Source organism: Chelonoidis abingdonii, chromosome 1, assembly GCF_003597395.2.
Source record: "Chelonoidis abingdonii isolate Lonesome George chromosome 1, CheloAbing_2.0, whole genome shotgun sequence".
In the NCBI taxonomy this organism is placed as follows: domain Eukaryota; kingdom Metazoa; phylum Chordata; order Testudines; family Testudinidae; genus Chelonoidis; species Chelonoidis abingdonii.
Genome location: NC_133769.1, coordinates 292,373,511 through 292,390,433, shown reverse-complemented (window position 1 = coordinate 292,390,433; position 16,923 = coordinate 292,373,511). Strand labels below are relative to the sequence as shown.

At 42.8% G+C, this 16,923-nt stretch overlaps 1 protein-coding gene across 4 annotated transcripts in view; it reads right to left on the bottom strand.

Moving 5' to 3' along the window:
* TBC1D4 (TBC1 domain family member 4) overlaps positions 1 to 16,923 on the bottom strand; it is a 183,099-nt gene that overhangs the window by 25,633 nt on the left and 140,543 nt on the right. For all 4 annotated transcript variants that reach the window (XM_075061544.1, XM_032799889.2, XM_032799887.2 and 1 more), the window contains 2 exons: positions 2,823 to 2,983; positions 1,401 to 1,610 (listed from right to left, as the gene is read on the bottom strand). In XM_075061544.1, coding sequence (XP_074917645.1) covers positions 1,401 to 1,610; positions 2,823 to 2,983 — 371 coding nt within the window. The remainder of the gene's footprint in view (positions 1 to 1,400; positions 1,611 to 2,822; positions 2,984 to 16,923) is intronic.

Sequence of the window (16,923 nt, the reverse complement as noted above, 5' to 3'; positions counted from 1 at the left end):
AAATTACCATTTGCAGTTTCCTTAGGGCGGGGGTAGGCAACCTATGGCACGCAGGCCAAAGGCAGCGCACGAGCTGATTTTCAGTGGCACTCACACTGCCTGGGTCCTGGCCACCGGTCCGGGGGCTCTGCATTTTAATTTAATTTTAAATGAAGTTTCTTACACATTTTAAAAACCTTATTTACTTTATATACAACAATAGTTTAGTTATATATTATAGACTTATGAAAAGAGATCTTCTAAAAACATTAAAACGTATGACTGGCACGCGAAACCTTAAATCAGAGTGAATAAATGAAGACTCGGCACACCACTTCTGAAAAGTTGCCGACCCCTGCTTTAGGATAAAGGCACTAAGTGTAAAATTAATTTTTTTTTGATTTCTACAAGTTTTAGATTTAGACCAGGATGTTGACTACTACCTTTTGTAGAAGGCATCCTGAATAACAGTAGAAAGAATCTTGGCCAAAATGTTGATAAATGAATAGAGTGTGTGTCCAACTTCAGACCCTTATCAGGACCTGATTTTCATGAAGTGCTAAGCACTCGTCTTCTGAAAAATGAAGCTCCTTTAGGATATCTTAAGTTGGACACTCAAAAAATGGAAGCACCAAAATACTAATTGCTTTTGAAAACTTAGGCCCTTAATTACTTCTCTGGTAGAGTAGGGAAGACTGGAAAATATACAAGAAACATTTTGTTGGAACATCATATATGTTTTTGTGATGTATAACACCTAACTGGACAGTGCAATAGAAAATCATTCGCTACCTTGTTGAAATGAGGCATGAAGGGAGCAGTTCACCGATGTTTTAAGTATTCATGCCAATTTGCTATAAGATGAAAGAGGAATTAATCCTGTATGGTGGTCTGGTATTCCAGAATCTGGTTGCCCAGGATATGTATAGCAATGGTTTATATTAAATACATACACACACAAGTATGCTGAATCTTACTCTGACAGAAAGCATGTTTTTAAATTGCAAAAATGACAGATAAGCATGTTCTTTTACAAAGAAGGGGAACTTGATGGAGAAAGTACTGCAGTATGCTGTATCTTTGCTCCATTTCATGAAAAGAGTTTGTTTAAATCACGGAAGATTTTGCATCTATGCCTTTTTTGAAACGACCAGAACTATAATTCATATGCCAGCTGTGTCATCTTTTAATATGCCCAATCTTTTCAGGTATTTTAATCACTAAATCAAGGAAAAACCGCAAGTTTTGCATGGAACAGCAGCACTTAAGACTGTAAAACTCAGTCTTGCACAAATTCTATGTCTGAAACTACTGCATAACTTATAATAGCACTGGCCCTGATTTTCAGTTGAAGTCAATGGGAGCTGCTTGTGGTCTGGGCCTCTGAAAACCAGGCCCCGTTGTTTCTCTGAGTGGCTAACCTTCCAGCTTCTGGTTTTCTTTTTCCATTCGAAGCAGTAGGATTTGTTGATGGATAGCTTTTCTCCACAGACTCTGCAACTCTTCCGATTTTTTTCTCCCACCAGCCTTATCTGGGGCATCCTCATTTTGCAATATCAGAGAAAGAGGGTCCTCCTCCAAGGTTGGAGCAAGAGGGGACAGTGGCAACAATTCATTCCCCTCAAGCCCATCTGTAAAGAATCACATAACTATCAGTGGAAATCCAAATTGCATTGGTTATAAATACCACAGTGAAGACAGCAATTTCTACTATCATATTCAGCAACAATACACTGATTATAAGCTAAAACCACACTTTTCTAACAGTAGAGGCAACATTTTAAATGAAGCTTTAAGGTCAATGGCTATATTGAGCACCCTTCCACAAAATTCCCTTCAAGTTACAAAAGGCAGCTTAATAGCTGACCCCTCCCATTGTGTTCTTAATACCTCTTTCTACAGTTAAGCTTGTTAACTGCCGTAGTTTGCTATATGTTCCACCTAGCAGAGATGTCATGTTTTTCTGTCTGCTATCACATGGTACTCGTGCAATACATCTATCAGTTCATCTACAATTGCTGAATCTAGAGAACTTCTGTAGTGGATCCACAGCTGTGAAGAATGATATCGGAGCCATATTAACTAGCCAGAATTTTGAATTTTTAGAAGAAACTAAATGCACTAATGCATGAAAGAGACCAGTAGATTAACATCTAGAACTAAAAAAGAAAGGAAATAGGGAAGGGTGCTTAACATCCAGACTGTGTTCTATTTGGGACAGAACACTGTCAAAATGCTCTCTTTTTAAAAAATAATTATTCTTGTCTCTTATATAACCAGGGTACAGCAATATTTACTGAGGGTATTGCTACACTTGAAACTTCAAAGCGCTGCCGCGGCAGCACTTTGAAGTGCGAGTGTGGTCGCAGCGCCAGTGCTGGGAGCGAGTTCTCCCAGCGCTGCACGTACTCCACATCCTCTACCGGTGTAGCTCGCAGCGCTGGGAGCAATGCTCCCAGCGCTGCGGCACTGTTTACACTGAGGCTTTACAGTGCCGTATCTTGCAGCACTCAGGGGTGTGTTTTTTTCACACCCCTGAGCGCGAAAGTTGCAGTGCTGTAAAGCGCCAGTGTAGCCATGGCCTGAGATATTTTGATCATTTAAAGGCAGTTTTTGCAGTTTCTCTGCCCTTGCTGGCAACTACAGCAGAATGCAATTAGTTTGCGTCTACTGAGAGAAACACCAGTTCAAAACAAAGACGCAAAGCCACCCAATGAGATATTTCCCAAATCTGGTTCAGCAAGTATATTACAATGTTGCTTTTTGTTAAACATCTACTTTTCTTTCCACGAGTAATAAGTAATAGCATGTGCACAGTTTCCCCTCTTTGAAGGCCCACGGACCTTGATGCTGCATTGTTGAGGGAGATTTGTTCATGGGTGAAGCAACCCGCAGGAAGATTCGCTGCCTCCAGGAGATGCGGCGGGGGGTAAGAGTGACCCCACTGGCATTTAGAGACTCGTTGCTGCAGACAGACAAGGTCCTTTTCCTTCCCTCCCCATCACTGGAGGAAAACAAGCAGATAGTGCAACCAAAAAATCAGCTTAAAAACAAAGTTGATAAAGGTACACCACAAAAAAAAAAAAAAAAAAAAAAAACACAGGCATATGCTGAGTCAGTGGTAGGCAGATCAAGATCACAGAATACAATTGCCAAATGATGCTGCAAAATTCACTCCAGACAGCAGGGAGAGGGAGCGTTAGTATAGAGAGACAGTGCTTAGTCTAATGTTCAGAATTAAAGCTTATCTTTTTTCAAAATTCCATTTGAAAAACTAAGGGACATTCAAGTGCAGGAAAATAAACTAATATTCAGCCTTGAAATGGCTGCAATTTGTTTTCCTTTCAGCCTAAAGAGAATCTGATGCAACACATCAAAGTGAGGACATCGCTTGAGCACAAAACCCAACAACTCATTTAATTGGCAGGACAAACTAAAAGTAAGCGGGCTCATGAGGCCAAAGGTGGAAGTGCTTATAGCTTCAGGCAACCCCCCTCATGCATCATTCCCTCTTCTCACTCGTCAGGGAAATGGCTGGCAGTGACAGGGAACAAGGGGATGACTAGTGTGTGCTCCCCCTCTGCTGCCACTGAAGGGGAGTCTGCATTCTCTACCATCATTCCCAGCAGAAGGAGCAGAGGCCAGGAAAGCAGGGGAGAGACAGATCCTGCTGCAGTGCTCCAAAGGAGACTGATCCATCTCCCCCTCAACTGGCACACAGAAATGGGCCACAGGAAGCTAGTTGAGCAGATAATACTGATGGAGGAAGAGGCAGCAGAGAGCAAGGAGGAGCAGGAGATTAGAAGGAAACTTTCCCCTGTGAGGTACAGTGTTCTCTCTAATTTTTCCCACCCATGCTCAGAATGAATTTTGTTATGTGCTCCAATATGTACGTGCTGTGTGACATCACCTCCATATTGGTGCACATAATAAAATTCATGTGGCGGGGTCGGGCCAAGGGAGTCGGGGTGTGGGAGGGGGGGGTCAGGGCTAGGGCAGAGGGCTGGGCTGCAGGGGGGTGAGGGCTCCAGCTGGGGCAGTGGGCTCTGGGGTGGGGCCAGGGATGAAGGGCTTGGGGTGCAATGGGACTCCCTGAGTCTACAGTAGGGAGAGACAGGGCAGGTGCAACCACTAGGTGAACTAGGCAGCGGCCTAGGGCGGCAAGTGGTTCGGGGCACCCAGGGCAGTCCTCAGGCATAAGCAGCTGGGTAGGGCACTTTAAAATTTGAGGCACCACTGGGTCTTAGTGTCCACCCTCCTGGTTTTCCTATCCCTGTTCTCACCCTTCCTGCAGGCAAGTCTTCCTGGGAAATGGATCTAATAATTAAAAGAGAAAGTCTCCAGCCTACCAGACCTATTAGCACAACACTGAAACTGTTAAAGAGCCATTCAAGGGGTAATGAAGACATTTAACAGGCATTTGCCAGCCCCCAGGTATCTACTGTCAGTTTCTGAATGTATTGACAAAAACAGTTGTGCATGACTAATATTTACTCAGAACATGTCAGTCTACAGGACCTTAGTTTAAAATTTGCTTTAAAAGTGAGTTGGTGAAGATTATAAAATCACGTCTCTAAAAAATCCTTGCATAGATTTTTAGATGCACCATCATCTTTAGCCTTAAATGCTTGGATCTTCAGACATATGGTTTTTTAAATAAATTCTTCAAAAGACCACCCTTATCTAAAACACACATTTTAATTACTGTAGTAAAAAAAAAACTTACTTCCAAAGTCTTCCTGTCCTTTCTGTCCAGCCATTTCTCCCTTCACCCCCACGCCCCCAACCCATTGAAGAAAGCAACAGCCCTTTGCTTCCAGGTAGCTGGACAAAGTTTCCCTGTCTTTAATTCTGACTCTCTGATGAACTAGTTTTAAGCAAAATCAGTACCTAAGTAAGATATAAAATCTTTTGTTATGCCTAAAATCTTTGGAAACATATTTTTTAAAGTTGGTGAGATTTCATAAACATCTGTATTGTTATGGAGATTACACACAGTAAATTAGTGTTCCCTTTCTCTAAAAGCAATGAACATTATTGTGAACCACACTAAACCTCTGTGACTGATTAATTTAAAATAATGTCTGTTTCAATGAGTTAAATATGTAGTAATCTGGAATGATTACTTTATGAAGGCTTAAGAGTACATTTAAAATATAAAATCACTTAGAAATACTGATTAAGAAAATGTAAAAACAGAGAAGAGCTGTATTATGTTTTCCATAACATTTAATGTTGTATTCAGCAAGACAGCTGACTCACTCTTACTACAAAGTTTTTTTGCAAATAAAATGTCTGACAAACTTCAGGGCATATCAAAAAACCTGTGATTGACATTTTTTATTCCCAGGTTTAGTGCTTTTAATTAGGTACCTTCTGCATGTCCATTCTGCGTGACAGAGAGGTACAGGGTCTCTGCGGGGAACTGTGACTCTCCGCCACCAGTGAGGCGGGCCGGGCGTCTTGTTATTCTTTCTGCCTTGTCCCTCTGCCCCTGCCCTCGCTGGGCTGCCAAGCTCAGGCTGCCATCGAGCATAGGGGCACCAGTTTAATAATACTGCATAAGGCCCCATAAATCCTAGGATGGCCCGGGGTGCCAAAAAGCAGGGCCCTGGCTCGGAAAGGGAGGAGCCGCTTCCGGAGACACCAGTGAGCCAGGGTGTCGGCTTGTGGGGTGGCGAGCTGCAACCATGGAGGAACCAGCGCAGCACAAGGGGGCAGGAGCCCTGAAAGGTGGCGGCGGCATTAGCGGGGAGCAGCCACGCCCCTGCCACTCCTGCCCAGCGCTGTGGCCTGGCGCCCCCTAGGGGCTCCTGCAGGCTGCAGCAGATGCATGCGGGCAGAGGCCCTCGTGTGCCCCCCAGCTCCCCCTGCACCATGCTTGGGCATGTGAGCTGCCACCAGGTGCAGGGCCCTGAGCCTGCTCCGAGAGGGGCAAGAGCCCGAGTGTGGCGAAGGGAGAACTGGGGGGGTGCATGGGGGCTCTGCCCGCATGCATCTGCTGTGGGAGCCCCCGGGGGGGGCACCCTCCAGGGGAGATCAGGGGGCAGTGGAGCAGGGCAGGGGGCAGCACAAGGGTGTTCAGTTTTGCACAAGTAGAAGGTTGGCAACCCTACTGCTTGGGCACCCTCCAGGGGAGATCAGGGGGCAGGGAGGGGGGAATCTGGTCTGGGGAGCAGTCCCTGGGCAGGGTGGCGCCTGGGGTCTATAAAGGCTCGTTGGGATTTGCCCCTCAATGAACCGATGGTATGTGGGGGGTGCAAGATGGAAGTTTTGCCTAGGACGCAAAATAGCCTTGCACCAGCCCTGGGGAGGGAGGGGGGAAAGTGCCTGTTCTCCAGCTGTGGAAGGTCTGGGCCAGGCTGGGTCGAGACCGGGGGCGGGGCGCCTGTCCCTTGGCCTCTGCAGGTCCAGGGCTGAGCTAGGTCGAGGCCGGGACCAGGGGGAGGGGCACCGTGACAGGTCCAGGTCTTGGGGAAAGGCATCTCTGCCTGCCGCAGCCCTGAGCGCCTGTGTGGCACTTAATAGGCGGTTGCACAGCTTAGAGGGAGCTTAGGTGAGGTAGTTATAATTGTCCACTACGGTGCTTAAACACCTCTCTCTAAAGCATCTGGCACTGGCCATTGCTGGAGACAAGGGGTAAAATTTTCAAAAGCACGTAAGTCAGGTAGGAACCCAAGTCCTGTGGAGTTTCATTATTTGAAACTTTTACCCAGGACACTGAACCAAACAAATCATTGGTTGAATCCATGAGGGCATTAAATATATCCAGTGTTCCTATGTTCCCAAAAAATCTTGGCTGACTCTGTTGCAACTGATCCTTCCCTGCACTCCTTCCATGGCTCAGCACATGGCAGTTACACTGGCCTGCAGACACCTACTGCTTCATTTGCCGAAGGCAAATGTACAAGTCAAACAAATCTTTACCAATCTTAAGTATTTACGCAGAACACTGCTCGGACAAATCACCCGCAGTAGCAGCTGATAAGAACAAATAGCACCAGCCATCCTCAAATGGACTAAAGACAACCTTTGACTACAGAGATGTGACTGTACTCCTGGAATAGCCTGCTGGAACACATTCAGCAGAGGAGGAAGAAGGGGTAGAGTGGACCATTCATCTCAAAGTAGTGATGGGGTTTCTGTACAATATGGAAGTTCTCTAAAAAGGGGGATGCCAGAGATTTGCCTGTGCTTGTCACAGGATTACCATGTACTCCATCAAGGTTCTGTTGCAGCACCTCAGAGTAATCTGAGATATTCTTCCCTAAAGAAGCTGGGTGGAGTTTCTCAAAGAACACCTGCATAGGACTCTGGGTTACAGAAAGTCTGCAGTCCTTTTCCAGTGCTTTACCCCACGCTGCCATCTGGGAAAAGAAGAAGACAACCAAAGCCTCAATACCAAGATAAAATTAAAAGGGTGTATTTTAGAGGTTTACAAAGCTAGCAGGGCAATATCACAGGTAACTATCACTGTGCACTCAACCAGTGGGATGACAATGCATCAGGAAGACAGGCTGAAAGTGTCAAATGAGGAATACTGCAAGGCTGGAACTTTTAATCATGATGGGTTGTCAGGACACTACAGAACATTGCATCTACAGATGCACCCTTTGGCAGGAAAGTTCTAAAAGAACCAGATCTACAGTACTTATTGTGATGCAGTAAGGAGCAGGGTGGATTGACCTGAGAATGCTGTTTAGTTTTACTGGGATTGTCTGCATGGGGGATGGGAGAGCAGGGGATGACTTTAGGTGCGGGAAGGTACCTGAGCCTGTAACCTGAGCCTGGAAGAGGGGTGGGGTGAGTCGACACCTTTGCCAGGGAAGCTGGACAAAGGGAGAGGGGGAGAGGAGGAGCGGGAGAGAGCCTGCTGGAGGGGTTTTTGGATTCAGTTTTGGGCTGGCTGGGAAGAGGCAGAGAACTCCAAGTCTGGGGTCCAAGATCCTTGCCCCTCCCCAGAGGGACCTGTCTGAGGAGTGCCTGTTGTACCTACAAGCCCTGCTTGGGACTGTGTTCCTGTAATCTAATAAACCTTCTGTTTTACTGGCTGGCTGAGAGTCATGGTGAATCACAGGAAGTAGGGGCCATGACTCCCCCACACTCCATGACACTTATATAATTTTGTTAATCCTCCATGGATACTGCTGCTACAGACTCTTGGATCTATAGAAAAGGGAGGGCTGACAGGTCAACAAATGCTCATTATAATATTTAGGAAGTAAGTCTGTAATGGAATGTTACAACAATTTGCCATTTGTAATCAGCATCTCTGAACTCTCAACTGGTAAAAAAAAAGAAAGCATGCAAGTGAGCTAGACCATGTCATATTAAAAGCTACAGTTATGTTAGCTATGTTGCTCTAAGCAACATGCTGAACCAAGGTCACAAATATGTACCTTCATCAGAGCCAGTCCTGGTTTGGAAAACTTCAGTTTACTGAACTTTAAAACAGAATGATTATGTGATTTATCATCTGAACAAAAGGACCTCAATAAGTCTGTATGTACCCAATTTATCCTGTTTTTCATTTTATCTGCCCATTCATGGACTGCAGGTTCAGCAGAGATTTACCACCAGTTGGGCAACTCTTGTATCAAATATTGTAAATTGAACAATGATCCATTGTAAAAGCTAGGATTGGTTTTTGGATTAGCTAGTGTCACATCCTACCAAAACAAACACTGAAAAATCCCAGTTTTTGTCTTTCTGCAGCCCAGTAGTTGCCTTACACAACTGCTATGGATAATAAAAGAAGGAATACTATTTCTGTTATATACAACTGTCATAGACAGATAGCTAAGGGTTAATGTTTCTTTTACCTGTAAAGGGTTAACAAAGGGAACCAAACACCTGACAAGAGGACCAATCAGGAAACCGGATTTTTCAAAGCTTAAGGGAGGCAATTTGTGGGGTATTCTTGTCTTGGTATGTGTCTGTTCTGTGCTCTCTCCTATGAGAGGATCTATTTCCAGGTCCTTCCTAATCTTGTGTTCCAGTTGTAACTTACAAAAGGTACAAGTATATCTTTAAATTGTTTTGCTGTATTTGCATCTGTGTATGGCTGGGGTGAGTCTTTAGCTATTGTGGCTACTACCGTACTTGCAGCAATTGCTATTGTTTTGTTGGATAAGGCTGTTATCTCCCTTTTCTCTTGTTCAATTCATTTCTATCAAGTTCGAAACCACTGTACTTACCATCTAGATTACAGAGAACGTTTATTCTCATTCTTTCTTTCTTACTTTTTATTAAAACGTTTCTTCTTTTAGACCATGTTGATTTTTTTGTCTAGTTGACGACCCACAGGAATTGGGGGGCAGAAAGGAAAACAGGCGGGGAGGGAGACCACTGCTCTCTTGTGTTTAACTCTTCTAGTGCCCCAGGGCGGCGAAGAAACTAAGGGCAAGAGCAGATAGAATCTTTTCGTTTTGTCTTAGTACTTTGGGCTTTGTCTCTTTATGGAACGAGAGGAAGCAGGCTTCTTGGTATGTGATGTAAAGAGGCTTGCATCAGTAACTCTCGGTTTAGCCAGAGAGAGATTCTGGGTTGGGAGCGAGGTGGGGGGAATGGTTTATTTCCGCTTTGTCAGGAGACTCAGGGCATCTGATCTGGGTCCCACAGGGAAGTTTTGGGGGACCCAAGTGTACCAGGCACTGATTCCTGGTTGGTGGCAGCCTATCAGATCTAAGCTGGTAATTAAGCTTAGAGGGTCCATGCTAGCTTCTCAGGTTATGAACGCTAAGGTTCAAATCTGAGTAGGAAGCTATGACAACAACTATAGATAATGTTATGTGAATACTAATCTGAATGAGGTGATGAAGAGAGTAGTCTGAAAATCATGACATGCAACTGCAGAAGATACAATTCATTTTGGGCCAAAATCTGCTCACTTTCTGAGAGCATCAAAGACACAAGTCATGCAGGTAAAGCAATAGGATTTGGGTCTATTTATTAATTTGTTATAGAGGGATTACTAAGGATCCAAACCACAACCACTATTTACATTTATTCAAATGTTTGCATCATGCATTAAAACAAAGCTAAATCATTACAGATCTTACAAAAATGTAACCTTGAGAACAAGAAAAGAGAAGCATAACCCCTTCTGTTTATCATTCTTTATACAAATAATAAAAACAAAACCATTATTCTAGCGCAAGCACTCAAAAGGGGGATGCAGGTTGGGGACATGCAATTCTGGGGCAAGTGCCTGCGAAGAAAAGTGAAATATCACAAGTATTTCACATGCATAGAAAAATTAGAGGTGGAGAGGTAGCTACCATACATTTTAGTCTATGGTTTAATATTGCACCTTTCTGACCTTCAGTATGTACAGTGTGATGAGTTACTTGTGCTTCACTGGTTGTTTCTCTGTAGACAAACATGGCTACCATTTATGCACTTCACACAATAAGTCTCACATTCTTAGACACTTAAGATAATGTTGGTAATTATGCATTATCTTCCAAAATTCCCCTGTAATTCTGAATGACTATCTTAGTTTCTCATTTCCTTTTCCAAAAACAATTGACTATTGTAGAGGTAGTTGGTGTCAGACTTATGCACACAGCTTGATGCATACAATGGGATACAAGCTGCTATTTAAAAAAAAGTGTAGAGTTTTTTTTATGATAATTCCTCAAATAAAACAAAACAAAACATAAAACAGAGTGTCTTGGAATTTCTTAAAAATTCTACTTTGATAGTTTGCCTCTCTGAGCTAACAGGACCTAAATTTAAAATCTGATCTGAAAGGCATGTAAGGATGTATTTATAGGGTAACAGAAAAAGTAAGTAACCCATACCTCAAATAAATATTAAATGTTATTTATAAGCTCCACCACTAAGATGAGTAGATGGAACCAGAAGCTGGGTGCAGAAGTGGTCAAATCAGCTTTACCATATGTTACCAAACTTTCAAGTATGTGGTGATAGATTTCTGTATTGCTAATAACATTCAACTCAGTATCTAGGCCTACTGGGCTGGAATCTGCTCTCAGTTACACTAATGAAAATCCAGATTAGCTAACTTCAGAGGAGTTACTTCAGATGTGTAATAGCCCAGCATTTTAGTACCTAGGTTAGGCAGGTGCATGCTGGAGGTCAGAAGGATCACCCCACTATAGTCACCGCACTCTGAACTTAGTGGGCAGCCAAACATTAACTCCCAACTTCCCTCACAGGGAGAAGTTGTCCAGGCATGGACACAGATGCTAATGGCTAGGGCCCTACCAAATTCACATCCGCGAAAAATGCATCGCGGACCATGAAATCTGGTCTTCCCTGTGAAACGTGTCTTTTGTGTACTTTTACCCTATACTATGCAGATTTTGCAGGGGAGACCAGCGTTTCTCAGACTGGGGGGTCCTGCCCAAAAGGGAGTCATAGGGGGGTTGCAAAGTTATTGGGGGGGGGGGTCACAGTACTGCCACACTTACTTCTGTGTTGCTCCCTTCAGAGCTGGTTGGAGACAGGCGGCTGTTGGACAGGTGCCCAGCTCTGAAGGCAGTAGTGCAGAAATAAGAGCGGCAATACCATACCATTGCCATCCTTACTTCTGCACTGTTGCTGGCAGTGGCACTGCCTTCACAGCTGGACTTCTAACTAGCAGCCACCGTTCTCCAGCCGCCCAGCTCTGAAGGCAGCACCGCTACCAGCAGCAGTGCAGAAGTAAGGGTGACAATATCACCCCTCCCCATAATAACCTTGTAACACCCTTCCCCCAAAAAACCACCCTCTTTGGTGTCAGGATCCCCACAGTTACCACACCCTAAAATTTCAGATTTCAACATCTATGCGGGTTACATCTCTGGGAATAACTGCAATTATCATGCGCCTTTAGTGGGCAGAGCGCAGGCGAGGCAGCCAAATTCATCAACACTGAGGCTCAGGCTACACTACAGAGTCCTGCACTAAGGATGGACGAATCCCAGGCACCGCTACAGGCTGGGGACAGACTGGTTAAGCAGCCGTTCCCCAGAAAAGGACCTGGGGGTTACAGTGGACAAGAAGCTGGATATGAGTCAGCAGTGTGCCATTGGTGCCAAGAAGGCTAACAGCACATTGGGCTGCATTAGTAGGAGCATTGCCAGCAGATCGAGGGAAGTGATTATCCCCCTCTATTCGGCACTGCTGAGGCCACATCAGGAGTACCGTGTCCAGTTTTTGTCTCCCCACTACAGAAGGGATGTGGAAAAATTGGAGAGAGTCCAGTGGAGGGCAACAAAAGTTATTAGGGGGCTGGGGCACATGACTTCTGAGGTGAGGCTGAGGGAACTGGGCTTGTTTAGTCTGCAGAAGAGAAGAGTGAGGGGGGATTTGATAGCAGCCTTCAACTACCTGAAGCGGGGTTCCAAAGAGGATGAAGCTGAATTCTCAGTGGTGGCAGATGACAGAACAAGGAGCAATGGTCTCAAGTTAGAGTAGGTGAGGTCTAGGTTGGATACTAGGAAACATTATTTCACTAGGAAGGTGGTGAAACACTGAAATGGGTTCCCTAGGGAAGTGGTAGAATCTCCATCCTTAGAGGTTTTTAAGGTCAGGCTTGACAAAGCCCTGGCTGGGATGACTTAGTTGGGGATTGGTCCTGCTTTGAGCAGGAGGTTGGACTAGATGACCTCCTGAGGTCTAATCCAACCCTGAAATTCTATGAGTCTATGAAATCATGAAATTTACGATCATTAAAATTCTAAGACCATGAAATTGACCAAAATGCACCATGAATTTGGTAGGGCCCTACTGATGGCAGTATGGCTACAGAGACTGCTGCCATGGGGATAACAACAGGCCAGCCAGCAGCATGGAGAACTGAAGCAGCAGGTTTTTGCAGCTACCGGGGTTGAGAAGCAATATCCTTATCTCTGTGATCCATCAAACTGCATGTCAACCTGAGGGGAACATTCAAAGGAGTCTAAGGCCATGGCTTCACTCATACTTTACAGCGCTGCAACTTTCGCGCTCAGGGGTGTGAAAAAACACCCCCCTGAGCACTGCAAGATACAGCACTGTAAAGCGTCAGTGTAATCAGGGCGGCAGCGCTGGGAGCACGGCTCCCAGCGCTGCACGCTACACCCGTAAAGGATGTAGTTTACGTGCAGCGCTGGGAGAGCTCTCTCCCAGCGCTGCCGCTCCGACCACACACACACTTCGCAGCGCTGCCGTGGCAGCGCTTTGAAATTCCAAGTGTAGCCATATCCTAAGGCTTTAATCACAGGAGGGTACCATTGGGCCTTACAGGGCAAATATTTCTACAGCTGGAATGCTTATTCAGGTTCTACTAATACCCCTCCTGGTAAGAACACTAAGGGTGATCACTGTAGTTCTAATTTCAGATTATGCTTAGTCAATAAACATCTGTTAGGAAGAAACTTTTCATAGGAAACAGAGAGGAAAAAAAAAGATTTGTTGCATTTTTCAACGTGAATTGAAAACAAGTTGCTTCAAGAAGGTTTTTTTTTTATAATTGCTTCAAAAGCTATGGACTAACCTCCCTCTACTCCCAGTTCTTTTCATTGTATCATAACGTGCGCTAGTAAAACTAAAACTACAACTGCATGCTATGCAATATTAATAGCCCACCCACACTTAGGCATGCAGGGATTTGTACAAGCAATTAAAATACCTACTTATGTTTGACAATGCAGTGTAATATCTGACAGTATAAAATGTTAAACAGCCAAAAAGTAGAATCGCTAGAAAGGAAAGGGTTGAAGAATACTGCAAACAGCAGAACTAAAAACGTGGATGGATGCTGCTGTGGCACCTGAACAGTTTTCTCATTAAAAATGTTCAGCATGCATTCTCATATTAAAGGTTCCATACATAAAGATCTCAATTTGGAAGTCATGCAAATGCAAAGAGATCCCTAAAAATTTAACTGACTAAAGTAAAATATCAAATTTTTTTTAAAAAAATTCTATGTTGACTCTTTCTGCCCCCCTGAAAAACAGTTTTGGATTTTGCTTATAATGGTCCTTTCTGTGTCTAGCAAGTACAAACAAGGCTTCTGGCAAGGTGAGGCATGTTTGTATGTGTTTAGTCATTGCCTGCTAAAACATTTACCCTAAAGCATGACTTAAAGCTCTGGTTAATATACAGTACAGAAATCTACATTCCATTTCTACCAGGCACTCTTCACAGCTCACTTCTAAATAAAAATGATTATTCTCAGTAAAACTGCTGAACAAATATACTCTTTGATCCTCAATACTGAAATCCTTTGCATATATATAAACCCAAAAAATGAAATTAGAAATACAATGAAATGTCTCAGATGTTTATCAGTTTGTACTTTAACTCTTTAACAGACAGAACGTAATGTGAAGATAGTTGCCTTATAGAAACAGAAGGTACAATACTGTATATTAACCAGAGCTTTAAGACATGCTTTATGGGAAAAATTTCAAGTGCCTGTCTGAAGGATCAATAACCCATTTTGTCATTTTGGCAAACTCACTATATTATATTATAGCACACCAGTATATCTGCTACCTCTTTTTATTAGGTATTACATGCTAGACAGTACATGCTATGTTGAAACTAGACAGCTTCTTGAGGCAGCTGTTATGTATGACATACTTTGTAACTTACTGCTTATTTTCATTTAACTGCAAATACAAACTGTTCTTCACTTATCTAAAGCTTACTTTCAAAATAAATCTGTAAAGTATCCTCCCAAGATTGCTCTCCCAAGAAATAAGATCATGTTGAATTACAATACTTACCTGAATTTTTTTGTACTTAAATCCCTTCATTACGACTGACCCAGGAGTAACTCTTTACTCTTGCTGTTCATGTCAAGATTTGCATTTTCTTCAGTTTGCTTTCACTTCACTTCAGCTTCTGCTTTTCTTTGATGCAACTAACTAAATAGCAGTTGGGCAAACAGAGAACCCACTTTGCCGTTTGAAAACAACTAAATGGACAAACAATCCCAAATCCAGTACAAATGATCACATGGAATTTAAATTCTTGTGACTTGGGCTAGCACACGGTTAAGAAATAAAGTATTCCTCCCTCAGAGGACCAAAAAAAGTTGGTACCCACCATTCTCTCTCTCTCTATTGGTTATATTTGCTGTTAGTTATCTTTATTCTGAAAGATGATTTTTCTGCTATTTTGTTCAGAGATTGCTCCTAAATCCTTCGCTTTTCTTAGTTCCTAGAGCACTAATAGTTTATTGTTAGCAATGAAATATTTCAAAAAGATTTGGAAATCATATTAACTAGCATTTAAACACTGGTAACTCAATGGTAACCAGTCAAAACACACAACAGGTAAAATAGCATGCTGCAACTGGGACACAATTTAAACTGGTGAGCTCTAAACTGCAACTAGCTTCTTTCCTTGTTGCAAAGTCCATGTAATTATTCATGTCTGGTACAGAAAAAATAAGAATCCACACCAATAGTCTAGCCATCAGGAGCAACCCTACAACAACAAACCAAAGATTCCTGAGATAAAGGAAAGAAGATTTAAACGAAAAGCCAGATTTTGTTTTCAAGCTTCAAAGGGGTCAGGTCAGTTAAAACATCCCCACCCCCACATGGTTAACACCTAAAAATCGTCTTAAACAAAAAGAGCTTTGAGTACAAATTCCACCCTAAACTTGCACTTCGGCAGAAAGCACTTTACCACTGCAAGCAAAATCTTTCCATATTGAATTCTGAGAAGTTCCGAGCACTAGCAGCTTCCATTGAGTAAGGCAGAGTTGTGGGTGTTCGTTATGACTCAGGAATTGTCTCTACAAAGCTAAAACAACTGTTAATGGACAAACCCTGTTAATAATGAGGAAAGTCTGAAGAGCCATACTCAATCTTCTAATGAACCCAAGTTTGAAGTATGCCGGAATAAGACGTGGATAAGGACCAATGGATTTGTTCTAATGATGGCATTTTAATATAGTACTTCCAATAACACAGTGCATTTTATTCTAAAAGGGCCAGATTTTTAAAGGTATTCAGGTGCCTAGTGAAATTTCCAAAAAAGTGTTAGAGCAGTGTTAGGCACCAAGGTGATTTTGCAACTCTCATAAGGTGCCTAAATATCTTTTAAAACCTGGCCCAAAGTGCTTAACATACATTAATGTTTTTTGGTAAAAGCCAGTAATTATCATCAAGATAATTTCACAAAGGAGATACGTTTGTTGTGGGAAACAGACATTAGGCCTCTAATACCTCGATACAATTTTTTTTTAAATTGACCACTGGTATAGCAATGAAGATGTGAAAAACGAAATACTCAAGAGGATCACATTTGTGTATCTTTAATTCTCACTGTCGTACCACATAAAATAGCTGCACAGTTTAAGCAGGACTGCTTTTTACTCAACAGCTGTACAGTTTAACTGGTATTCATTGTATTTGAATAAACCCATCCAACTACTATAAATCAAACATAGCTGTTAAAATTAGCTCTGTGAAAAGTAAGCTGACACACACTCCTGCTGCCCATTAAGATTTGCAGTAGAACTGCCAGTAGCACAAAAACAAAACAAAATCAAGCTACATATAAATTTACATGTAACCTCAAATTGCATAAGAGGAAGACTAACAAGAATTTCCCCAGTGCCATCTACATTAACCATGCTGTCAAAGGTTCCAAAAGATGTGGCAGAGGATACTGCATTTTCTTAATATGGAAAAAGGCATCGTGGGCTAAGATATACATGAAAAACTCCTATTGATCTTTGCAAGGATCTCTTACTACAACAGCCAGGTTTGTGAAAAGATACAAGTGTTCTGAAGTTATAATTAAGGGCCTTAGAAGTTCAAACAAAATCGACAGCTTTTTGCCTTTCAAAGTACTCTTGTATTACACTACCTGTTTTATTTTAATATGAAGTTTCCAGCCATCCCAGTTAAAATAAAAAAAAAAAAAGCAGACTTTTGCTATGTGAATCTATCAAGAGAGAAAGTTGTCAGCACAAAAATATATATATCAAAC